Source organism: Brachyhypopomus gauderio, chromosome 14 (assembly GCF_052324685.1).
Source record: "Brachyhypopomus gauderio isolate BG-103 chromosome 14, BGAUD_0.2, whole genome shotgun sequence".
NCBI lineage: Eukaryota > Metazoa > Chordata > Actinopteri > Gymnotiformes > Hypopomidae > Brachyhypopomus > Brachyhypopomus gauderio.
Genome location: NC_135224.1, coordinates 13,806,986 through 13,834,211, shown reverse-complemented (window position 1 = coordinate 13,834,211; position 27,226 = coordinate 13,806,986). Strand labels below are relative to the sequence as shown.

At 42.0% G+C, this 27,226-nt stretch overlaps 1 protein-coding gene across 2 annotated transcripts; it reads left to right on the top strand.

Annotated features, from left to right (window-relative positions):
• Window positions 1-14,712: 14,712 nt before the first annotated feature.
• On the top strand, window positions 14,713-22,853 carry nfatc4 (nuclear factor of activated T cells 4). Of its 2 annotated transcripts, none has more exons than XM_076972065.1 (14): window positions 14,713-15,320; window positions 15,773-15,965; window positions 16,786-16,946; window positions 17,209-17,718; window positions 18,317-18,492; window positions 19,058-19,220; window positions 19,468-19,568; window positions 19,811-19,912; window positions 20,004-20,191; window positions 20,457-20,597; window positions 20,777-20,832; window positions 21,011-21,137; window positions 21,398-22,105; window positions 22,517-22,853. In XM_076972065.1, exons 2-14 carry the CDS (start codon window positions 15,788-15,790, stop codon window positions 22,585-22,587), a joined length of 2,682 nt encoding a protein of 893 aa, XP_076828180.1. In that variant the 5' UTR covers window positions 14,713-15,320; window positions 15,773-15,787; the 3' UTR covers window positions 22,588-22,853. The 2 variants fall into 2 exon arrangements, with proteins under 2 accessions (XP_076828180.1, XP_076828179.1); XM_076972064.1 differs by having other exon boundaries at window positions 15,586-15,965.
• Window positions 22,854-27,226: the final 4,373 nt, after the last annotated feature.

Here is a 27,226-nt window from a genome sequence, read left to right as displayed (position 1 = left end):
AATTTACTTTATTTTACACAATAAGGGCTTACAACTGTTGACATCTTATATACTGGCGAAGATAATTGAATCACAGCATACGGATCAAATCTTGAATGAAGAATGTCGTCTCCTTTTTATTCGCGCACAAAAAACTTCTCTGCATACATAGCTACAGCTCGCTCTCTTCTAACAAAGCGAACGAACTTAACAATAGAGCATGTGCAACTCTGATAGTCACATGACTAATACCAGATAATCATATAATGGATAGCACACTATGTACGTTCATGTTAACAACTACAATGTGTGCGTAAATGATATCTTAATAGTTGAAATTTCAATGCATCACCTCTAAGTGTGGCTAATTGACGAAAACACATTGGAAACACGCGTACGTCAGAAGTGAAAGTGTCGTGGGGGTACGCGCTCACGTTCAAATCACATTTAGTACATCTGACCGTTTACGTCCAACATAGCATTCACAATGTTTTTGTACGTACATGTTCGTACATGAGGCCCCAGGAGATTAGTGCTTCTTCACGAGATGCGAAGAAGAATTAAACGATACTCCAGCCTTAAGGTGTTTAGTTGCTCTTGAGCCAAACCTTGTGCTGTTGACCCTACATGTGTTGTAAAGTTTTGGTGGCAAAAAAGCTCATTTTCTGACGTTTCTCTCTGCATACTGACTCATCAGCTGCTTGTGTATTTTAGCATGACATTGACATGGTTAACCTCACTGTTGTAAAAAAAAAAAACATCCCAGAGGATTTAAAATAATTAACACCCTTGAGCCAGTGTGGCTTTGGACATAGATAATGCATTTTGCTGTGATGGATAATTAAAACCTAGCTCTTATTTATGCATACAAACATAAATCGATAATATAATCTGTAGCGTCTTTATGCGGATAAACGAGGGTTGTCGGAATGCCCCACAACACCGGCTGAAAGCAAAAAGTGTCACACGTGAAATGCTACAGGTACCGTTCAGAAACTGATCAGGGGTGAGTTTCCCAAAACGTTCTTAGCGCTAAGTAGGCTACTTCGTAACCTCGTACATTTCATACGAGGTTACGAAGTACTTAGCGCTAAGAACGTTTTGGGAAACTCACCCCATGTGTTCAATTCAGTAGCGGCTTTTAGCCCGGTGCAGCTTATAAAACATTTTCCTTTTTTTTTTTTTTTTACTTTGTAGGTGCGGGTAATATTATGAATGAATTGTATTATAATTTTACATATTGTACATAAATAAATAGTAAAAAAGACACTTTTCTATGAAAAATAATATACTACACATTACATCTACAGTGGTTTCTTTGCCCCGACTTAAGTTTGTGTGACCGTATCAGTGATGTAAGTTACTGAAAATATGTACTCAAGTGCAATAAATTATTTCAAAAACTGATCGAGGGAATCGAGGGAATGCTGAAAGCAGCTTTCCTATTTCGTATATTTGGATTGTGTTGTACATTTTGCACATTGTTAAAAAAACTGCAAATTTCATACACAAATTTGATCTCCTGCGTGCTTAAGATGTACTTGATATGAAAAGTATAACATTTACAGATTTTGATTGCAATTGAATGCTTTTCTTAAATATACATTGTCATAGTCTATGGACCCCCTAAAATAGCTTTGGCCACCTCAAGGATAAAAGTCTAGCTCCGCCACTGCAAAAAATGCCCCTGACTATTCCACCCCAGAAACAGCAAGTCTCACACTTCTTGTGTATAAAGTATATTCCATGTTTTAGAAAATCATCTTTTTGTTCCATTTGTCTTTGCTGATATAATTTTCATATTGTTCTTTTTCTTCATCCCTGTATGAGTTGTCTTTTTTGCATTACTCCTCTGAAGTACAGTTTGAACACTGCCATTCGTCTTCAGTATTCAGAGCACTTTCTGGAATGGAAGAGCAAGTAGTAGTACCATTCTTTACAGTCTGTACACTGGACCATTTTCTCTCCATTATATGCTGTTCTGCACAAGCAGTAAACTTCCACTTTTTGGTTATTTTTGTCCATCTTGTAAATTTATTGGTTCTCTTGTTTTGTGAAAGAGCCATAACGTTGAGTTCGGATACACCTTTCAGGGAAATAGCACTGCTCAGGGCGCAACCCCCTACATGCATCTGCAAGAGCCAAGACGCCACAAATGTTATTGTTGTTGCTGTACATATGGTTAAAGCACATGAAAGTCAGGTTTATTTGGCCTCAACATCCAAGATAATGTCTGTTTGGTACTGTCATCAATCTTGAGTTGACTGTCATACACAGTTTTGATTATTTCCACAGAATAAATTGTTGCAAGTAACCCAGTGATTACCCCCAGTGTTCAGTAACTGGACAAATTGTCCATGAGGAGTTCCCACAATCCCACCGGATCTTGATCCACTATAAAGAACAGACTGAAATCCATCCATATGTTTGTTGTCTCTGGCCAGGTAAAAGCAAGCAAGGTCAATTCCTTTACTTGTCAGCCAGTAATCACTGTGCAATATGCTTCTCAACATTCGGACTGATGGTGCCCTCAAGTTTTTGTGTAGGTATATTTCCTACTGGACTAAAGGACTGACACAATGGTCCAGCAATGGATGATTTCTGCTTCCTCCACTTTTTCCTGTGTACTCTTCTCTCTTATTTTGTCGTTTTATTAGACACATCTGGTTCTTTTGATATGGTTTTCTGTAAAAAAAATAATAATAATGGAAAGATTAGTTCAAATTGTACTGGAAAAATTATGCAAATGAAAATTATGCAAAAAATCTGCTTAGTATTATGCATTGATACCACCCAGTCTAGGTTACATCTTTTCCTTTTCTTTGTCTAAATTGTTGTCATGGTGACAGGTGTCGGCCAGAGGAGGATGGGTTCCCCCCCCCTGAGTCTTGGTTCCTCTCAAGGTTTCTCTCTCTCTCAATGTTCCTCATGCAAAAAACTAGGAAGTTTTTCCTTGCCACTGTCGCCCTTGGCTTGCTCACTGGGGGCTAGGACTCGGCACTTGTAAAGCTGCTTTGTGACAACAACTGTTGTAAAAAGCGCTATATAAATAAAATTTGATTGATTGATAGGTCAGACAGATAACAAGAAAAATAATAATTAAAAAAACAATAGAAAAACGACCCTAACAATTAGATTAATAAGAAGAAACAAACAACTTGGCATTTTCAAAATAAATATTTGAATAAATATAAATGCAAGATGTTACATGCATAGCACCGGCTGAGTTTCAGGTAGGCCCACGCTGAAAAAAGGAAAAGAACCAAAACGACAAAATAATCAGCAGCCTACCCTACCAGGTGCTAACCAACTCAATAAAATTATAATTTTAACTACAAATCTATGATAATCAACATAATAATGAACCAATATACAACCAAGCAAAAAGAAAATCACCACACCTGGGAGCAAGAGCAATTTAACAATCCTTTCTAATGGATTGCTGATACATGACAAAATCTCCTAAATGGGAGAATAAATGAGGACCGCCTGCCCCTCTCTCCTGCCGTCCACACTCCAGGGAGCCTTTTGTAGCTGTGAACTTGAGTCCAACACCGCCCAGCAACACGTGACTCCATAATCACACACAGGTGCTCCTGTAAGAGATCGTTACAACACTCCACACAACTCATGACATAACAGCATTCCAAAAGAGCAGTCATTGCTTCAGAGGTTGTTTATTTGTTTTTTATGGTTACGTTCATGTCAACATTTTATCTATTTGTTTACTATTACGTTCATTATGCATCGCACAGGCTAGTTGTTGCAAAGCCGGAGTGGCTAATCAGGAGATTTGGGACGATTCCCGATGGGCCAGCTCATGTCAATCTCTAGTTTGGGCCGATTGGGAGGGAAAAATAATTTTGGGCCGGATTTGGGCATGAAACTCCCGGGCTGAAAAAGGGGCCCACTCCGGCCCTGAGTGCTTACATATATACACTGCTCAAAAAAATAAAGGGAACACTTAAACAACACAATATAACTCCAGGTCAACCACACTTCTGTGAAACCAACCTGTTCAGTTAGGAAGCAACACGGATTGTGAATCAATTTCACGTGCTGTTGTGCAAATGGAATAGACAACAGGTAGAAATGAGAGGCAATTAGCAAGACCCCCCCCCCCCCCCCCATAAAGGAGTGGTTCTGCAGGTGGGGACCACAGACCACTTCTCAGTACCTATGCTTTCTGGCTGATGTTTTGGTCACTTTTGAATGTTGGTGGTCCTTTCACACTCGTGGTAGCATGAGACGGACTCTACAACCCACACAAGTGGCTCAGGTAGTGCAGCTCATCCAGGATGGCACATCAATACAAGCTGTGGCAAGAAGGTTTGCTGTGTCTGTCAGCGTAGTGTCCAGAGGCTGGAGGCACTACCAGGAGACGTGGAGGAGGCCGTAGGAGGGCATCAACCCAGCAGCAGGACCGCTACCTCTGCCTTTGTGCGAGAAGGAACAGGAGGAGCACTGCCAGAGCCCTGCAAAATGACCTCCAGTAGGCCACAAATGTGCATGTGTCTGCACAAACGGTTAGAAACCGACTCCATGAGGATGGTATGAGGGCCCGACGTCCACAGATGGGGGTTGTGCTCACAGCCCAACACCGTGCAGGACGCTTGGCATTTGCCAGAGAACACCAGGATTGGCAAATTCGCCACTGGCGCCTTGTGCTCTTCACAAATGAAAGCAGGTTCACACTGAGCACATGTGACAGACGTGACACATGTCTGGAGAGTCTGGAGACGCCGTGGAGAGCAATCTGCTGCCTGCAACATCCTTCAGCATGACCGGTTTGGCAGTGGGTCAGTAATGGTGTGGAGTGGCATTTCTTTGGAGGGCCACACAGCCCTCCATGTGCTCACCAGAGGTAGCCTGACTGCCATTAGATACCGAGATGAGATCCTCAGACCCCTTGTGAGACCATATGCTGGTGCGGTTGGTCCTGGGTTCCTCCTAATGCAGGACAATGCTAGACCTCATGTGGCTGGAGTGTGTCAGCAGTTCCTGCAAGATGAAGGCATTGAAGCTATGGACTGGCCCGCCCGTTCCCCAGACCTGAATCCGATTGAACATATCTGGGACATCATGTCTCGCTCTATCCACCAATGTCACGTTGCACCACAGACTGTCCAGGAGTTGGTGGATGCTTTAGTCCAGGTCTGGGAGGAGATCCCTCAGGAGACCATCTGCCACCTCATCAGGAGCATGCCCAGGCGTTGTAGGGAGGTCATACAGGCACATGGAGGCCACACACAATACTGAGCCTCATTTTGACTTGTTTTAAGGACATTACATCAAAGTTAGATCAGCCTGTAATGTGTTTTTCCACTTTAATTTTGTGTGTGGCTCCAAATCCAGGCCTCCATTGGTTAATAAATTTGATTTCCATTGATGATTTTTATGTGATTTTGTTGTCGGCACATTCAACTTTGTACAGAACAAAGTATTCAATAAGAATATTTCATTCATTCAGATCTAGGATGTGTTATTTGAGTGTTCCCTTTATTTTTTTGAGCAGTGGAATTATATGACCTTGGAAATCAGATTTCAATAGCAAGTAATTCAGATTCCAATAACATATCTGCTACTAAATCAGTGCAACTGTTCATACCTTGTATGACACCATGAATGCACTTTTTGTCCCATGCATCTGTTTTGCTGTTTGGTGATGTAATCTGTCAGAAAGTGATGTTTTTTTATGTTTTTCTTCCAAAAACTGCAAATCTTTTGTTAGTTGAAAACATAATTGTGTTCTGAAGAATCTGGGTTACTCATAAGTATTAAGATAACTTAAACTGGTCATGAGAAATTCTATAAACTCACTTTTAAATTTTACCACAAGCTAGAAAGAATCCTTTACTATGGGGATATCAGTCACTGAAGGTATTTTATGTGTTGATGTTTTTATCATATACACACAAACACACACACAGTGGAGGAAAATTATTTGATCCCCCACTGACTTTAAAAGTTTTAATACAAAAAATCTCAATTTTATGCCAGCTTTATTTTAACAGTGCCACATAGAATATCAAAAGAAAAACTGAGAAAATTTAATGAAATGAGAAATAAAAAATTGCATTTCATTGAGAGAAATGTATTTGATCCCCTAGTAAAACATCATTTAGCAGTCAGACGTTTCTTAGTTTTTTTTTATTTTTTTTATAAGGTTTGCACACATTTCAGGAGTAATTTTGGCCCACTCCTCTCTGCAAATCATCTCCAAATCCTTAAGGTTTTTAGGCATGCATTTGGAAACGCAAAGCTTCAGCTCTCTCCATAGATTTTTATGGGATTGAGGTCAGGACACGGGCTAGGCCATTCCATGCCCATGACCTTGATATGCTTCTGGAGACACTCCTTTGTTTCCTTGGCTATACAGTTGTGATCAAATTTATTCAACCCCCACTGAAATAAAGTGTTTTGGCCAGTTTGACATTGATTTTGATCATTTCAGTCATCTTATTTACAATTATATCAAAGAGGCACTTATAAATTAGACAAACATAACATAATATTTATGATGGAATAACCACAAATGTCTTTACTGTGCTCACATCATTATCAGTTTTATTCAACCCCCTAGTGACATTATTTTTTAGTACTTAGTACAACATCCTTTTCCAGTTATGACAGCTTTCAAGCGTGAAGCATAGCTTGACACAAGTGTCTTGCAGCGACCTATGGGTATCTTAGCCCATTCTTCATGGGCAAAAGCCTCCAGTTCAGTCACATTCTTAGGCTTGCGCACTGCAACTGCCTTCTTTAGGTCCCACCAGAGGTTCTCAATTGGATTTAAGTCTGGTGATTGCGATGGCCACTCTAGAATGTTCCAGCCTTTCATGTTCAACCATGCTCTAGTGGACTTGGATGTGTGCTTCGGATCATTGTCCTGTTGGAAGGTCCAACGTCTCCCAAGCCGCAGGTTTGTGACTGACTCCATCACATTTTCCTCCAAGATCTCCTGGTACTGAAGGGAATTCATGGTACCCTGCACACGTTGAAGCTTTCCTGTACCATTAGAAGCAAAACAGCCCCAAAGCATAATTGACCCCCCGCCATGCTTCACAGTAGGCAAGGTGTTCTTTTGTTCATAAGCCTGGTTCTTCCTTCTCCAAACATAGCGCTGGTCCATTGTCCCAAACAGTTCTAATTTAGTTTCATCTGACCACAGTACACTGTTCCAAAACCTTTGTGGCTTGTCCACATGACTTTTGGCATACTGCAGTCAACTTTTCTTGTTCTTTGGAGTCAGCAAGGGGGTGCGTCTGGGCGTTCTGGCATGGAGGTCTTCGTTATGCAGTGCGCGCCTTATTGTCTGAGCTGAAACTTCAGTGCCCACATCTGACAGGTCTTTTTTCAGTTCCTTAGCAGTCACGCAGGGATTTTTCTCCACATTACGCTTCAGGTAGCGCACAGCAGTCGCGGTCAGGATCTTCTTTCTGCCACGACCAGGTAACGTTTCCACTGTGCCCTTTAACTTGAACTTGCGAATGATACTTCCGATAGTGTCTCTTGGAATATTTAACAACTTCGCAATCTTTTTATATCCATTGCCATTCTTGTGAAGAGCAATAACCTCTTCTCTTGTCTTCTGGGACCATTCTCTTGCCTTCACCATGCTTGGAAACACACCAGTAGATGTCTAGAAGGAGCTGAGTATCACAGTCCTTTTAAATCTGCCTAATTGGTGCTTATCATGCTTGATTGCTGCTCGTTGACATCCACAGATGTTTTCAATACCTGATGGAAAACACTGGAATGAACCTCTGTTCTTAGGAGTGGTAGTCGTAAAGGGGTTGAATAATTGTGTCAATGAAGAAATCACAAAAAGGCCATTTAATACTTTATGACAAAAAAAATTGATGCTATCTTAGTTGCATTTAGTTCTTTAACAAGTCCTTGTAAGATTTCATTATGAACACAATTACAAATGTGCACTGAATTCCATAAAACCCTTCGCAGCATTGGGGGTTGAATAAATTTGATCACAACTGTATGTTTTGGAGTTGTTGTCGTGTTGAAAGACCCATCCACGATCCATTTTCAGTGCCCTGGTGGAGACAAGGAGGTTGTCACCCAGGATTTTGCGATATATGGCCCCATTCATCTTCTCATCAATGCGGTGAAGTTGGTCTGTGCCCTTATAAGAATAACACCCCCAAAACATAATACTTCCACCACCATGCTTGATGGTGGGGATGGCATTCATATTCTGTATTTTTCTTCCTCCAAACACGTTGAGTTGAGGCCAAAGAACTCAATTTTGGTCTCATCTGACCACAGCACCTTCTCCCAGTCTCTCTAGGAGTCATTAATATGTTCATTGGCAAACTTCAGGTGGGCCTGGACGTGAGCCTTCTTGAGCAGAGGAATCTTGTGTGCACTGCAAGATTTTATTTAGTTCTTGAATAAATTTTTTGCCTCTCTCATGATCAATGAGGCTCCACGAGGTGATTTCTTGCATGGAGCTCCAGGCCTGGGTCAATTGACAGTAATGTACTTCTTCCACTTCCAAACAGTTGCCACCTTCTCATCCAGCTTCTTACTTGTGGCTTTGTAGCCCATTCCAGCCTTGTGTAGGTCAACAATTTTGTCACTAGTGATGGGACATCTGAAGCTAGGCTTCGAGGCGTGTACAGAGTAAAAAGGGGGCGTGTCCGATGAACCCCTGCTTCGGAGCTTGTGTCATATTGAGCAAAATCACATGATCAGCAACAAACGAGGCCTCGGATTACATTTTGCCATGTCATTGCTTCATTTTGCATATCGTTTTCAAAATAAAAGCGCTATGAACCCTGTTGCTTCGTGGGTTGTAGTAGGTGGTTACATTTAAATTTAAAATCTGGAGCGTTCTAAATTCTTTTTGTTTGATCAGGATGTACATCAGATTCACACATCAAAAACAAACTAAAAACCATTGGAAGAGGCAAACCTTATTCGTAATAAAAACTAGATCTAGAACCCCCAAGAAGCGATTATTTTAAACACATTTTGGTTTGATTTCTAACTCAAAATATTCAGTCTGCCTCAACAATCACTCAATTCCTAATATAGTAAAGTTAGTGTTGCCACCTGTTCCGGTTTTCTGGGGACTGTCCCGGTTTTCACGTGCCTGTCCCGGTTTGTCCCGGTATTTCTTCTTTTTAATATTCGATAGAGCAGGACCTCTATCTCGGAAGTGACCCTCTTCACCGCAGTAGAGTAGACGAGCTCTCTCTCGTGGCATAAGAGGAGATCGACCCAACTGCATCGGCTCTGAAACATCTCGAGACGTCTCTCCCAGGGAACGGGATGACTGAACATGGGGAGCTGACATATCTTCCTGGATTAGGACGGTGAGTCGTAAGCACCTTATCCACGTTTACTGCGGTTTGAATAAAGTCTGTAAGTGACAAAGTCTTGCTCCTACAGGCTAACTCGACTTGGAGATCCGCTCTCAACCCATTACACAACATAGTCTTTAGGGCTAAGTCCCCCCAGCCACTCCTTGCAGCTAATGTGCGGAACTCTCGAGCATAATCAGCAGTGCTACGTTCCCCTTGCTGAATCTCGCACAGTTGGGTACCTATGTCACGTCCTGCTGCGAGGTGATCAAAGACGGATCTAAACAGTGCTGAGAACAGAGTTTCTGATTCCAAGGAATAATCCTTATTGTCCCAAAGGGCAGTACCCCAGGCGCCCGCATCTCCGGTGAGAAAGGATAAAACAAAATGTACCTTTTGTCGTTCAGTCTGGAACTGAGCGGGATGATATGTAAAGTACACAGAACACTGCATCAGGAAATTTCGGCAATGATTGGTTGATCCGTCGAATCGTTCTGGGATAGCGACCGGGATGCTTGAAGGCAATGTGGCTGCCACAAGGGGTGTGGGAACTGTGGCACGCAGATTCTGCATGGTGGCGGTGCCTTGATGGACTACCTCAGAGAGGGCCAGGATGGTAGCTTCCTGGTTACAAGTCATCTCGGTGAGTCGTCTGATGCTTTCGTTCATCGTTGCGATGGTAGTCTCCTGGTAGTCCAGATGGGCTTGGGCTTTTGCAGGATCCATGTGATTGGCGAAGTATTCAGTAACGAAATAAGGAAATGTAGAGGGATCCTTGTGCAGAAGCACAATGCTTTTATTACGAAAGATCGGTACAACAATAATGTAGTGTAGTACCCTGCAAATAGAGGGAAACAGATTGGCTCACTGCCAATCGGTAGGCAAAACATACAGCGAACACATGTATCGAACACATACATCCATCCACATCTTTCACATTCAGGTTCACAAGCTGACATGTTAGTCATGACCCAATTACTACTAATCTAACTTCTCATAACATGTCACAAGTTCTCTAACTTTCATGCTTAAACACATACATATTGCTTCTCATCAGCTCATGGCGCGCACCTCGTGGTCTTATGCTAACTATAGGCTTAGTACTTAGCGAATACTTTGCGCACATCAAAAAGAATTTCCCTTAAAAAAGGATTTTACTAACCATGACAGTATAATATACTGACTAACTCATTTACAAAGAAAAACATTCACATTTCTTTTACAATTTGCCTGTAAATAGGGGGAAACAATGAACAGACAAACTCTCTCGTTTTGTTTCTCACTCGTCTCACTGTTGAATGTGCAGACATTAGTGATGTGTCGGTCACGAACGAACCGGTTCAAAGAGCCGGCTCTTTTAAGTGAACGACAAGAGCTGGTTCACCTCTAAGACCGAGCCGGTTCCCCTCTAAGACACACCCCCCCCCCCCCCCCCCGGCAACAAAGTAAGTTCGCCACCCCCTCAAATAAGGAGCCATTTGGGAGCCGAAAGAGCCGACTCTTTATGAGGAGCTGAGCCAAATGATCCGGCTCCCTAAAAAGAGCCGAAATTCCCATCACTAGCAGACATAACGAGAGCGCCCCCTCCTAACCCAAACAGGAATGACCAAACGATTCTCGCCATTTAGTATGTCAGACAATACCAACCGATCACAATTGAACTTTATTATAATAACTTTAAGTAATGATCTGTTAACACCTAAACAAACTCTTTTTCTAAATAGTAAACACATTAAAACATATAAACACCACTTTATACGAGCTGGTGATGGAAGAACGAGGGTTAGTTTGTGTAGCTACATAGGAGTAGTCCATCCGGTCCAAAGTCATAAGGTGATGGCAGAGTCCGCAAGGTACAAGAGGGCGGCAGGAGACGTAGTCTAGGCAACTAGCAGTGGTCGGTACATATACGAGGCTGAAGTTGGTTCCTTATTCACCAGTGTCTTATTCGCACTTTCCGTTCCACCTTAAAAAATAATGCAGTAGTTACATTGTCGCCACGATAGAATGTATTGTACGTTTCTATGGCTGTATCTCCTGATTCTTACATTGTATCAGAAATCTGACAGAGCAGATTTGGTTGACCACATACATGACTGTATAAATCCAGCAGAAGAAGATTTTTTACTGTAGAATATTTTTATAATCATCCTGTGAACTTGGCATGTCAGGCGATAGAATGTACTGTGCATACAGTACATTTGTCTTAGTTTCTATGGCTGTATCTCCTGATTCTTACATCGTCTCAGAAATCTGACAAGCAGGTTTGATTGACCACATAAGTGACTGTACAAATCCAGAAGATGAAGAATTTTTACTGTAGAATATGTTCCCCGGCCAAGCAGCCTCAGTCCCCTCGGTGCAGGCGGTGGGCCTCAGCCAGCACCAGCACGACCCTCCGTGACAACTGCACATCCAACCCCGGCATCAGCACATCCACCGACAAGCCAGACTATCCCCCAGGTGCCTGCAGGTGCCTGTATCCAATCATCTTGGGTAGAGGTATGCAAAAAGACAATACAGACTGAGTGGACATTGATTTAAATGTACATAGCCACCATTGATTTAAATGTACATAGCCACCATTGATTTAAATGTACATAGCTCACGTGCCAATGATCAGCATGTAGCTCCAGCAGGCTAATCTATAGCAGCATAACTAAAGGGAGGGGTTCAGAGGTAACCACAGTCATGAGGGCTCACTGAGACATTGCTTTCCTGCCAAGTCATTGTCACAACTAGAGTGATACCATGACACAGCTGGATGACAGCATCACCATCTCAGATTACCAGAAGTCTCAACGTCTGGGGGCCCCTGAGCCCCACACGTTCACAAGGGGAATATTAACTGAAGACTTGATTAAATAGGTGAATCTTAAGTCTATATTTAAAGATTGGAACTGTGTCAGAATCTCAGATTAGAGCTGGAAGGCTATTCCATAACTGAGGGGCTTTAAAGGAGAAAACTCTGCCTCCGCCTGTAGTCTTACAAATTTTTGGAACTAAGATAAATCCTGCATTTTGGGAGCGCAAAAGGCGAGATGGGTTATAGTATGCAATGAGTTCATTTAATGCCTTATAGGTCAAAAAAAAATTTTATTCGATATTTAATCGGAAGCCAGTGTAACGCCAAGAGAGTAGGACTAATATGATCGAATTTTCTAGCCTTAGTTAGGACCCTAGCCTCAGGCGTCGCCCCCTCAGGCGAGGTGTCCCGCCCCCTCAATGTAAAAAATAAGACCCATTTATTTTACAACAATCGCTACATGGTGCCCCCTCGGCCCGCTCGACAATCGTTACATGCACCCCCCACCCCCCACCCCCCCAAACAACTTGCGTTTGCCCCCCCCCGGAATTTTCTGACGCCCCCTCACTGTATATGTTCTGGCGCCGGCCCTGATTCTGTGACTCTCCTCTCTTCTTCCAGACTCTGGGACCTTGATTTCCAAAGGAAATGCAACATCTACTTTCATCAGAGAACATAGGGTTAGAATTTTGGATCACTTGGAAATAATATAGTACAAGTACCTTCGATTTGTATATCAGTACACAATACAAAAGGAAGGTCAAAATTGGAAAAGGCTAATACTGGAGGATTAGTGAGTACATAATTTAATAGTATTAATTAATTTAAAGTTCTGACTTCACCTTTTGTCTTTGGTAATTTTTCCTTCAATTTCAGGACCACTGTCTTTTGGATTAAGTCAACCAGCTTAATTGACCTAATGCTTAGACTTCACATGTCTTACATCTAAGTTACCATGTTTCCCCATTATGCAAAACACTCACCTCAAGTCTTCATGTTTCATTGAAGGTTTTAACAGCATAGAAGTTAATCAGGGAAACATTAATCTCGGAGGCCCTTGAGGGCACCCACCATTTAAGATTAAATATGATTTTAGACATTTTCCTTGTCACTTGGAATAAGAATTCTGAATAGGAATCTTCACAACCATGGATGCACCACTTGTATCAATAATCCAACTATCAAATGGAATGACTATTTTTCATTAATAATTCGTTTTTCTTCATAACTAAAAGTGTTCTTCAGTCATACATCACTGTAGCTGTGTGTGCTCTATTATGTTTGCCATCATTAATCTCACTAGTACATTCTTGTTTATTCTGAGTTTTATGGATGCATGTGTATAATTGCAGTGCTTTCTTTCCCTTGATTAGTCTGCCCAGTTTCCTGTTGAATGCATGGTTTACTCAGCATTAAGAAAGATAGCAGTTTGGCTCCATAACATCACCCCTGATGGGAACTCTAAAACACTCAGGATTGCGCATCTCTCTGTTTACTATTTATTTTTATCCAGGTCATCACAAACCCATTTTCTGAGTCACTTTCTCAAACATCTCTTCTTTTACACTAAGATTTTCCAGAGCTATGAAATAATGTCTTTATGGGAAAAGCCGCCTCTCTGTTGGCCACACGAGGTCGACATTTCCCAAAATGGAATATGCTGAATATCGAGCCTTTAACATTTCCAGTAAGGCCTCACTCTTCAGGGTAAGATAATGTTTGGTGTATGTAATTAGATTCTCTCCGTACTCTGTCCCAATCATAAAGATCACACAAAGTCATACTTTGATCATCATAGTATCCAAGTCATATTTACATTTGTACAATGGAATGCAGACCATTAAACAAAGTCAACAGTATAAATAGTATTAAAATAGCATTAATCTCTATATACCTTTTCATACATTATGGACATGGTAAAAAACAACAGATGGAAAGCTTCAATACTATATTTGAAAGTAATAATATATTTAAAATAATAATATATTTTAAAGGGGAAACTATAATTTCTTCCAAGCAGAACAGCTGTTGTCAGTATGATTAGTCTTCCAGACAATATAATAGACCTATTGCATATAACAGAATATATATATATATCACACAACATAGCTTAAATTCACTACATTTAGTTAACTAGCTGTATAAGAGCTGAGTCTGAATCTTGAGGTGGGAGATGTTATGCGAATGCTTCCTTCCCTAACAACAGCCCCAACTCAAATTGCCCTCTCACTTACAGCGGAACGGAATTCTAAACTGTTCAGTTTGAAATCAAACTGCATAAATTAAGTGCCGTTGAAAAAACTCTGATGAAAATGTCAATGAAAAAACAGCATGCAGAACCTGAAGCCGCCTGTAAATATACGTATGTGTGAAAATCCAGTGATGGTTGTAGTAGCTGTTAGAGAGAGGCATTAATGTAAGAAATGGAAGGAGGAAAGAGAGAGATCAGGAGAGCATGAATTAAGGAGGTTGAGCAACAGAAAGAGAGAGAGAGAGAGAGAACATGTTTATTTTAGTTTTTCATCTCCCGTCTCAGACAGAGTGCAGACTACAGAGGATAATGAGAAACAGATTTGGGGGGGGGGGGGGGGGGGGCGGTGAAAGGAGAGAGTAGAGGGGAAGAGTGGAGGGCCAATAAGAGCAAAATATGAGGGGAAGGGAGAGAATGACAGAGAAGAGGACACTGGCTTTGGTGTGTCATGGCCATGACATGTTTTTCCTGTCCAAAGGCAGCATCAGTGCCCACACCCAGCACGCCATGGGCAACGGAGATTCCAGGATATGCAATATGTTATAAATATTACACACGCCTGGACAAAGTCCGGAATACTTTTCCTCACACTGCCTCTTTTCAGGCGCAGCTTCAGTTGTTGATATTTATCCAGGGAATTCTCCATCATCCAGAGCAGAATGCGTTTCTCCTTTGATGGATGCGTGTTGGACAGATTCTTGTGGCTATCGTGAAGTTATAATTCACCCCAAAGATGTGGTTTTCTATGCCGGCCAATCAAAGCTCAGGAAGCGTGCGCGGCGAGAATGGGCATAGGAAACTGGGGGAAAGGGGGTCTTTTGATTGACAAATAAAATGTCCAATGGGAGAAAGAGTAACGCAGTAAACGGGACTAAGGAATCTACCCAAAGGCAATTAAGGGTAAAGCAAGAAAAATACTTGATACAACTTTTTTGCTCTTTACACTAAGCGGAAAGATAAGGTGAGTTGACATTAAAGGAATTAATTTAGGTCATGCGGATATATGGAGTTACATTTCAAGCGAACATGATTGGTCACTTTATTTTGAACGATCCAAGTTCGTGAGAAGAAGTTGTAATAGCGAGTGGGGTAAGAAACTTCGTTTAAAGAAGTCGAGAGCGACGGTATTTAAACAAAAGGTTATTTAAAGGAACACGCGTTGAATAAACTGCGAGAACGACGCGTACGATGAGAAAATGCTTATGAAAATGTTATCTTGCACACAGTCTTCGGGATTGAGGATAATCTGGAATTCAAGCAAATGCATGGCAGCTCAGGAAATTGGATCTTTGTGAAAGTTGGAGACCTTTCAATTTTCAGAGTTTAAGAAAGGACTACTGGTTCTTCTGGTTTTTGATCGTCACTACTGGATAACAAAAGTTGATTGCGCTCTATCGGTACCGTCTGACATAGTTTTTGGGGGTGAGGATGGGGGCCGCGCCGGGCTCGGGCTGGGAGGAGGGGGAGTTCGAGTTCAAGCTGGTGTTCGAGGAAGATCCGCCGCGCCAGCTCCGCGGCCCGTCCTCTCTGCACAACACCGATCAACAACACAGTTCATCGGAGAAATCAGAGGGAGCTCCCGTACATCATGAGTCCGCTAATACTGGTCAGTACCTATCTGAGAGTGATGATAAGGCTATGTAGCGGGTCTGTATACGAAAAGGTAGAAATTCTCTATCACTGTTAATTGTTTTAAAAAACGTTTTATACACTATAATGAGTGTTGAAATGTGTGAAGTAAATGTGTGTGTGTGTGTGTGTGTGTGTGTGTGTGAGAGAGAGAGAGAGAGAGAGAGAGGGTAGAGCACAATGTGGTTTTAATCAGCTGTGCGTGTGAGTAACGTTAACAGCTGCCATCTGGACCGAACCCTCCTGTCTCTGTTTACTGAACATGCACACACACACCTCCTCGTTTTCCCCCACTTTTCTTCTGCCTCCTTTCCCCTCGTGGTATCCACTTGGGCACACACCCAGCCTCTCCCTCAGAACTGGCATGAAGGTAGCTTTTCAGCTCCACTGTTAGCCACTGCAACTCTTTGGTACCTCTAGTCTCCATACCTAGCACTTACTACTGATTTCTGATTGAACCGAACCTATACCTTAGGCACTCCAGCCATTGCCTTCTGAATGTAGGCTACAGGGAATGGGATATCAGCCTAAATGACTTTTTGGTAATGCTGACAGCAAATACATTTTTAGTCTTTATTCATGTTATCTCCTCACACAATTATTCTTGTAGCTCTTGAAATAAGGTATCAATAAAGTCGTCAAATCTCATTCAGTATACAACCCCCTTGGAACGTCTGGTCAGAACGTTTTTCATGTTTGTGATCAACCATGTTCTTGATTATAATTTATTACTTAATGTGTTTGTCATGCTGCAATGGTTGTTCTCTAATAAAAAAAAATTGTTATTTAACATCCAGTCTCTGATATCCACTTGACCTCCATACACACTGGCCAGCCAATGGGAATCCCATCTCCTCCACCATCAGCCAGGGCTGGGATGCATTCCCCGCCTCCAAGAAGGGCACTGGTGCGAGAGTTCAGTGGGACATACGAGAGTCTCCCAGCTCGATCAGTCCAGGTGAACCCTGCTTTGAATATCTGCATCTGGACTACTTGCTCAGTATGTTAGGGATGTGATTGGTCCTTTCAAAGTGGATTTCTGAAACCTTGAGAGGTTCATTGGTATTGAAATATGTTTTGTGGTAAAAAAAAAAAAAAAAAATCCGGAAATATTATTGATAAAGCTTGCATGTGCAACTTTTGATTTGCTTTAATACTACCTGAACTTATGAACAAAATTTACTAGTAGCTCACCTTTTCTTTCTCTCTCTCTCTCTCAGGTTTCAGAGTCTAGGGTATTGGAGTGCCCCAGTATTCAGATCACCACTATTTCTCCAGAGGATGACTCTGGTGTACTGGGAGGTAGTTACTGGGATAGCAGCAGTGGCTGGGACCGAGATCGACTTTATCTGCCCCTGCTCGACCCCTTTTGCTATCGGGACAGCATGACAGGGGCAGGTTCCCTCAGTCCTAGCCCTGCCTCCAGTCCCTCCTCACGTGGCTGGTTGAGTCCTGCATCCAGCTGTGATTCACTACTGGTGGAAGAGGAAGAGCTCAGTGAAGCTGCTGCCCATTTCTGCCTCTCTCCCTCCTCACGCCCCACCTCTCCTGGGGGCAAAAAGCGAAGGAACTCCCCTCTAGCCTCCCCTATCTCATCCCGCAGGAGCAGCTATTCCGAGGACCACCCCTCTCTTCTGGAGACAGGAGACAGTGCCTCGCAGGGTCAGGGGCAAGCAAGTAGCTGTGAGCTCAGCATCCCACAGAAGGCCAGGAAGACATCCTTAGAGCAGGTGAGCAGAGCAGCAGGTTTGACAGCCATTATGTGGTTGAATGCAGTACTTCCAAATCACGTTTTTAAATACCTCACTGCACATTTTAGTCATAATTGGTCTCTTAACTAATCAGGTCATTATGAAGCCCTTTATGTGCTGGGCTGTTGTTTTAGAGCAGGAAAATAAATGAACAATTAAACTCTTTCATGAAGAAAGTTAAAACTCTTCTATTTCTTAAGGCATTTACCAAGCTCATTTAAACTCTGCTGCTCAGTGCAGCTGCGCTTGTATTTCTTTAATGAGTGAAAATTAGGTTTTAAATTTATTAATAATTTCATAATTTAACCATTTTTACTTTAAATTATTAGATATAATAATTTAATAAAATTATTAAATAATAAAAATATTCCTTTGATGTTTATTAAATGCAGTAAATGGTCCCTGAATATGAGGTTGGGAGCAACTGAACTTTTCAGACTTAAACTCAAGGGCTCTTGATACAAGTGTAAATTATACTGTCTATGCATTTAACATGCTTGTCTGTATGCGTATTTCATAGTGATGTTATACATGCTTATGTGTAAATATGGGTTTGTTGGTGTGGTTATCAATGTAGGTCTCCTCCAGGGAAGCAGAGTCAGAACAGAATACTGTTCCCACCACTCCCTGCTCCCTCTCAGATCCAGCCCTTCTTAGGAGGGAATCATCATCACTGAGCATGGACTACCTGTCAGTACCCTCAGCCGTGGGCTGGGGTAGAACCCGTGCCAGTGCCCACAGTCCCATATTCAGGTTTGAGCCCAGAGTGCATTCTTCTTGTTGTATATTACAACAGAGCTGCCAACACTTTTGAAATATTTAAGATTAAGAGGTAAAGGGCTCTAGCTGGGACATGTGATGATGCTAATGTGGCTAAAAGAGTGATATCAACTACCCATATGTGTATAAAAAGAATGACAAATGAGTCAGACAGACTGCATTTTCCAATTTGTACACTGATGTATGCATTGTGTCAGAACCTTTTTTGTTCAGAATTAGTGAAATGCCACGTCTTTCAGATACACTACAGAATTCAAAAACCTAGTTAATCAATAATTAGCATGCTATTTAGCACAGACTGCAGAAGTACAACCTTTTTGTAAATTCACGTTAAATGTAATATACATATTTATCTTTTTTTGTCATGCCAGTTACCTTACATTAGCTAGCGTGTTTTTGTTACATGTATAACAATGTAAAAAGACTGGAGAGGTCGATTCCCTGATTAAAACACTAAGCAAACCGACATTGACTTCCTTGGTGCCTGAGTAATGTGTTCTTGACCGAAATTCTTGTTTTGTGCTGAATGCTACCACAGGTCTAATGCATTGCCACCTCTTGACTGGCCCCTGCCCTGCCAGTTTGACCAGTATGAGCTGCGTATAGAGGTGCAGCCACGCCCCCACCACCGTGCCCACTATGAGACGGAGGGAAGTCGTGGAGCAGTGAAGGCATCTCCTGGAGGACATCCTGTAGTGAAGGTTATTCCAGTTCTGCTATGTACTCTGTGATTGTCTTTGGCGGTCTTTTCTCAAAGAGAATAAAAGTTAATAGAGAAGAGCACTGTGCACATGTGGTTATGCTAACCAATATGCTAATCAGCGCAAAATAGCCTAGCTAACTAGGCCCAGATAACTAACATTCACTTTTTGTCACCTTGGCATTTTTGGATAAGGTTTTTTTGAGACATGTGGAGTTTTTGTTGCTGATTTTTTGTGTCTCCTGTAGCTGGTTGGGTATGGAGAGCGACAGCCTCTCTCCTTACAGGTGTTTGTAGGAACCGCAGATGATCGATCAATTCGGCCTCATCCATTTTATCAAATACACAGGTACTGTTGTTCTTCCAATATCCTCAGCTTTGAGATGGTTTTCTGTAGACAAACCTCAACCAAACTACTTTTCAGATTCTTAAAATATTTGTTAGTTAAGAAAAGGTCGTCTTGTTATTAAACTGATGCAGCCTTTCAGAATCTGGAGCATTCCTTCAAAAGCATTTTGAATCATCCCTGAATAAGATCCCATTACTGGATGAGTATTTAAAGTCGTTGCGGATTGTTTTGTGTTCACCCAGGGTGACTGGGAAGACTGTGGGAACGGTGAGTCAAGAAAGCATGCAGGCTGGCACCAAACTCCTGGAGATCCCCCTGAACCCTGAAACAAACATGACTGCACTGTGAGCAACACATACTCGTTCTGAGAACCTGTGTCGTAAGACCTTCTTCCTCAATGTGTTAAGTGTGTAATTAAATCTCTGTTCCTCTCAGTATTGACTGTGCTGGGATCCTGAAGTTAAGGAACTCAGATATTGAGCTGAGGAAAGGAGAGACTGATGTTGGGAGGAAGAACACACGTGTGCGTTTGGTCTTCCGCACACACCTTCCTTTGGCCCCGCCTCTTGCCCCTCCAGGGCGGGTCTTAGCGCTGCAGATGGCCTCCCTGCCCATCGAGTGTTGTGAGTACAGTTAATCAGCCTTCTCCACTTTTAAATTATGTATCTCAGTCACGGTACTATTTTCAAATGTATATTGGGGAGGCCTGTGTATTGCAGTGCAGCAGGTCAGTTAAGACATATGTGGTCTTCATGTTTAACCTTTTCTAATAATGCTGTAGCCATCACACCCAGCATGAACTGCTTCTCATTAGATACTGAATAAACAAATTAATTAAACCTAGCAATTTCGGAACTGCCCTGCATGATTTCCATTTCCTGTATTCAGCCCAGCGCTCTGCTCAGGAGTTGCCCGTGGTGGAGTCGATTAGTCTGACTTCCTGCTCTGTGGAAGGAGGGGAGGAGCTTCTGGTGGGCGGAACCAACTTTCTGCCCACATCAAGAGTGTTCTTTATGGAGAGAGGCTCTGGTAAGTAGCATTACTACTACTTTTTATGCAAGTTTATAATGATGTATTTGGAGTAGTATTAGACATTATACATGGCAACAACACATCTAGACATAGAATATCTATATGTAGAATATCTTACATAAAGGCCAAAGTGATGTCACTGTGTCTGTATTGTATTCAAATGTTTTGAATCTTAGATGGTAAACTCCAATGGGAAGAAGAAGCACATGTCGACTGGGAGCAAAGTAATGAGGTAAAGACACCAGACTCTTATACACCAAAGAGCTTTATGTACACTCCCCATCTACTTCTGAGAGGCGTAAATCGGTTTATGCAGTGAGTGTCTATATTCATTGTGAATTTAATGGATATTGAGTTTAGGATATTGCTTATGCATGTATGTTTGATGATTTGTATTTGTTGTATGTTAGGGTGTGTTGTGTGTGCGAGTGCCCACCTACAGCGATGCGTCTGTGAGTCAGCCTGTGGCAGTGTGCCTGTATGTGTCCAATGGAAAGAGGAAGAGGAGCAGCACGCATTGCTTCAAATACCTTCCCAGTGAGTGGGACAGTGGGACAGGTGTTACTTAACACCTGAATGCAAGACTTGGTATTCATCTGATGTTTTTGCCTAATAGAAATCTTTTAGAGAATGTAAATCATAATCAAGTAAACTATATTCTCCATATAAGGAAATTGTGCGTACAGGATATTTTTGTTTATTGCCCCCTGTCCTCTAGCTAACTCCCCAGTAATGTTGTACTCTTTCCTTATTTGTACGTTTCTTTTTTCGTTTCTTTCCCTGCTCTCATCTCTCAGTCATGTTTAAAGAAGAGGACCCTTTGTTGTCTCGTCCATCTCTCTTGCACCTGGAGGGGGTAACTCTTTGCCCTGTTAGGGGAAGTGGCGTAGGAGATAGGGCTCTGCATCTGGGACCTGATGCTGCCACTGATGAGAGAGGCATGTCCTTTCACCTGCCCCCCTATCAGAGCGATTTCTCCTACCCCTCACAGGGCTACCAGGAGGACTATGGCCCTCAGCATGAGGCTACAGATGACAGTGGGGGCCGGGCTCTGAATGAGCGCAACCCCAGCTTTGAGAGTCTGGAGCTAGGCTTCACAGAGCTTCTTCCCCCCCTATATGCTCGTGTCCCACAGCCATCCTCACCTGCCCCATCTCCATCTCCATGGCTGGACTCCCCCTACCTCTCCTCCTCCCCTTCTCCCTCCCACTCCTCCTCTCTTAGCCCATTCCCTGCCAGCAGCCCCATCTCCACCTCCCCCCTGCCTCCTCTGCCTCACTCCCCATACCCCCACTGCCCCTATCCTCAGGAGATGTGTTCCTCTCCTCCGTCCAAGCCTAGCCGCTATCAGGAGCTGGGCACACCTCCCTACATGTCATACGATGGCTGGGAACAGCAGGCCCCATCTGCAGAGGAGGAAGAAGCTGTTGACTCGCTGAAGCTGCAGGAGGGTCCTCTGAGTTTCACCAGCCCTCCACCAATGCAGCACATCACACTGGAGGAAGGTGAGAAGCACACAGCACAGTTACTGGACATAAACATTTGCACATACGTTAGGCTGCAGGCCTAGCCTGTGGGCCACTTGGTTAGGAGTATCATCATAATTAAACTCATGTTTAAATGGCACAGCTAAGTTGGAATGTGAAATAATAATTATGTGAAAGGGTCTTGGGCTAAGAATATTAAGATGCAGACTGGAGCATATAGTGTTCTGTGTGGTTTATCATACTAGTCACTTTGAAAGAAACTAGTACTTACTAGTCACTTACTGATATAAAAGAAAATGCTCATTTATAGAAGGAGCATTGGTCATTTACTGGTTATTTGTTAGTTCCGTGCAAGTTACTATAATATACTGATTTAATGTCTGATTGTAATATTGATTGCTACATTGATTATAATATCCTCTTCTGCAGTGAATGAGTTCATTGGTGAAGACATCAGGGCTTTTCAGACTGAGCCTCATGTAGACAGCAGACCTGGATGACAAGATCCTGCCTCTCATAAATCACGTTTAGCCATAATAAGTGCATTATTAATATCATATCATTCTTTTATATACAAGACTATATTTTTTGTTTATTGCTCAAATGAAGCAATATGCAGTATTGGTTATGTGTTGTAAGTCAGAACACAAGGGTACAACTGTAAGTATGTTGATAGATACCTGTTACTTCATATATGAATATGACTGCAAATTTGAACAGAGCTAATGTTTGTAATCTGTATTCAGAATAAATTATCTTTGCAGTGTCTTTAATTTGGTAGTTGTACTGATAATTGTAAAATTGAGAAAACCTCTCATGCTCCTATATTCTGGAATCAGGACAGATCTATAGTATCAGTGACTGAAAACAGCCTGTGGTCCAGCCTGTTCTGTCAGGCCCAGGTATTAGGATTTGGAAGTTATGGAAGGACACTCAACAGTGATGCCCAGACTTCACTGAGTGTCACTGAGGCTAGACTGCCTTTCCACAGTTTTCATTTGGCCTGAAGACCAGTGCCTTCGCACAGTGCCTCAAATATATTAGCTGCCTACAGCAGCAAATTAAATCTGGATATACTAAGAATTGTTTCCTTCAGCTGCAAATGACAGCTGAATATTCAAATCTATCATGTGGGATTGTTCTGTTTCTGATTTTCCAGACAACAACATATTTTCAAGAGCGGTTTATCCATGTTATTGTAATGTAATTTTAAAAGCTTTGATGTGACCATTGCCAGTGCCTTGCCCTATCAGCTCTACAGGAGCAATACATGTCCTCAGCATTTCCAATGAGACAGAAGATGCCGATTACAGTAAGATTCCGTACACCAGATGTCATAGTTCAGTATTTCAACATTTCATATTACATTCTAATATTTAGCTTATATTCATTGTGTTATGTGAAAATACATAATACTGTTTAAGCACTCGTTTTTCTGCGATTTGCTTTTTTTGTTGGTGGGCCTACACCACTAGGGGGCATTGCTCCTTTTCTTTTCTTTTTAGACCCGCCCTTTCGGTTGCATTTGACCTTTTGACCAGGTGCACTATAGTGCTTGATGCTGTTACCACAACATTACATTACAACAACAAAATGTATTTTCCTGCAATAAGTAAACAGACACTGCATCTTTACGATCTTTATTAGAGGTTGATCAGTTAAAGGAAGTAGCAGCTAATTATACAAAGTATTTAAAAAACGCAGGAAAGATTAATCATTCATTCATTCAATAATTAGTCTTATTATATAGTATTATTATGACAAAACATAAAAAATAAGTAAGCACTTATTTTAGTCTTTTAGATTGTGCATTACTTTTTATGACCATCTTGTAAATGTAGTGGCATTTTCAGAGAGGTTAGGAGGAGGCCAGCTGCTTTCCTAATGGGTCTAAACAGAGACAACATGAATAAATGCACAACAGACAAACAGACAGTGCTTCCTCAAGGGACATTCCAGTGACAGGAATAGCAGAGGCAGCAACAGAACACACTACAAGAGCAAAAGGCATGAAAATGTTGAAAAATTACAACTCGTGTGTCATAACAGAATATTATGCTCAAAGGTACGGTGGCCCTGAAAGCCCATTGTGCTGCAAAGGAAAAAAAACACGCTGCAAATACATAAAGCATCAAAATGACAATGCGTGCGCTACATTTCAGAAACACGCTGCAAATTCAGAAATGCTGCAAATCCAGCCACAACACAAAGGAAGTGTTTCTGGACTAATTATTTTACGCAGGGATTTTGCAGATTTTTTTCCATAACCAACAGTTGTGTTATAGTTTCTCATTACATTGAACACGATTTAAGTAGTAAAGCACTTTAAATGTAACTAGCTAGCGAGCGATATTTCAAGAGCTTTATTAATTAAGTCCCCTATCTGGCTGTTTAGATAGAAACTAAGTTGTGTTAAATGTGATTTTTTAAATCAGGGGTTTTAAGCCTTCATTTCAGTCTTAATACCTAGCTAGCTACATTTAAAGAGCATTTAGGTCTTTACCCGTTACATAAGCAGTGACTACCTAGGGATAAGTAAGTGATTTTATCATGGGTGACCTAAATGATGCAGTATGTCTCAAAATGATTGACCAAAATAGACAAAACATAAACTGGTAAGAGGCGAAAGGAAAAACACTTTAGTTTTTAAACTAGAAACAAGAGTTATTTTAAACAGTATCTCGTTACGCTGAACAGGAGTGAATTATTAATGCTCTTTAAATGTAGCTTCAGTTGTGTTGTGGCTGGATTTGCAGCGTTTCTGATTTTGCAGCACCATTCTGAAATGTAGCACATCCGTTGTCATTTTAATGAATTTGCTTTTGCGTATTTGCAGCGAGTTTGTCCTTAGCAGTGTGATGGGCCTTCAGGGCCACCGTACAAATCCATTTTTAAAATGTAGCAGAAACAGTATCATGACAATTCCAATCCTTGGTGTAGGACCATTGACTTTGTTGGTGTGGATTCCATGGGTCCAGCAATGCACCATGATGGACATATACACCCAATCTGATTCAAGGAGCCTAGTAACTATGCAATTCTGTCTGCCCTTCTCTCGTATGTCCCTGTGGGTTAGCTATTTTCAAGCCCATGTATCTTCACTCAATCTCCTAGCATGTTGTCCGAGCCCAGCAGTTGTTGCCAGGAATGGAAATACTTTAGGTGGTCAGTCCTGGAGTGTTCTCATGTCCACGGGTTTAAAACTTAATGACTGTGTAACTGGATGTGACTCTTCCCTAGCCCAGAAACAGGACTCAGCAACATGGATCACATCTCTTGTTAGTTCTTGCTTTGAGCAAATCTGACAAGAGTATCTTTTAAGCATCTGTATATGGTACAGAGCGATTGGCCTAAACAATTACAGGTACTTGTAAGATAATTTGATTATTTTAAAGTTATGAATGTATAGGCTACAGATATATTTACTTGTACATGAAATGACATAGCAAAATAGGAAATTACTGGAAAACGGAAAATTTTCCATTACGAGTTCATTTTTGTGAAGTAGCTTGACATTTGCATACAAACACCATCTCAATGAAAAAGGGCTAGTGTAATGCTGGCTGCGTTGTGGAGCGAAGAGGCAGACACAATCGCTGAGAGGAGCGAGATTAATTAAAGGGTATTACATATTTAGGGTCAAAAAGGCGTAAGGTCCGTAAGGGAGTCAGAACATGAAACATAACTTACACGAAGAGACTGAATACAAGGGACAACTAGAAACTAAGATACAGAACGAGATACCGAGGCATGATAGCAAACAGGCTGTATGCAAAACATATGACAATTGTTACGACAACATCATCTACATCAGATTGCGAGATAGAGAAGAGTGACTCATCAATCTAGAGAACACACCTCCACTGCTGTAGTGCTCTAGAGTCCAGTGGTGGCGTGCTTTACACCACTGAATCCGACGCTTTGCATTGTACTTGGATGCAGCTGCTCGACCATGGAAACCCATTCCATGAAGCTCTCTGTGCACTATTCTTGAGCTAATCTGAAGGCCGCATGAAGTTTGGATGTCTGTAGTGATTGACTCTGCAGAATGTTGGCGACTTGTTCGCACTATGTGTTTCAGCATCTGCTGACAGTTGACGGGAATATTTAGGAGCGAGGAAAGCCTCCTCTGGCTGACGCAGGTCACCATGACAACAATTAGAGAGATAAATAAACAAAGTAGTAATGGAAATGATAAATAATATTTTTGTTTATTTATATACACATGTTCTATATGTTCTTATACTTTAAGGATCCTAGACTTCTTGATGGTCAGTAATGGTAGTGCAGGGCTATGGAAATACAGCCATAGCTGGGGTGAATTTGGGGTGGTGAGAGGGACCAGGGCAGCGTGTTAATCCTTAACTGGTTAGGCAGTGTGACGCTGGGGTCGCGGCGAAGGATGAGACACGGAATCCCTCTTGACTGACGTCACTTTTATTATATATATACGTAGAAGCGCGTATAGCGCACGAAGAACATCCAAACATACCACGGAGACGTGTATACATTAGACAACGACGAGCACAAGACACTGCGCGAACGCACATCAAATAGACAGACCACATCAACCCCACGTGATGACGAGACGAGCCACAGGTGAGACGGATAATTACAAGACACACCCGCACCCACGGAGATACACTGACGTAGACGAGTAGACGCAGACAACGTTAACACACGCCCCAAAGGAAGGGTTCGGGGACCGTAGCGTGACAGGCAGGAGGTGGCTGGCCTATGGTGGACAGCAGGAAAGGCTAATTTCTCCATGTCTCGGTATTTCTTGTGTAGGAGGGCAGCCATATGGAAAAGAAGGGGGACAATTAGTTCTCTGGTGTAGAGTGAAGCAGAAGATTTTCCAATTTCTTGCTCTGAGGGTCTACTGTCATAATCACAGGAAGTGCATTGCCTCACAAAGTTTGAAACTAACTGTCTCTGGTCCTTTAAGGTTATTGCAGCATGAAGTGAAAATTGCTAAGAAAAGTCCCTCTGCTGGAGACCCAAATTTCACAATCTCAGGACCTCTTATCAGATTCACCAGGACTTAGTCTGAGGAATTATGGCTTACACCAAACCAGAGGGACCTGTTTATAGCCTCTGTTGTTTATCTAATGCATTCCTAACCAGAAAGCATTGTCT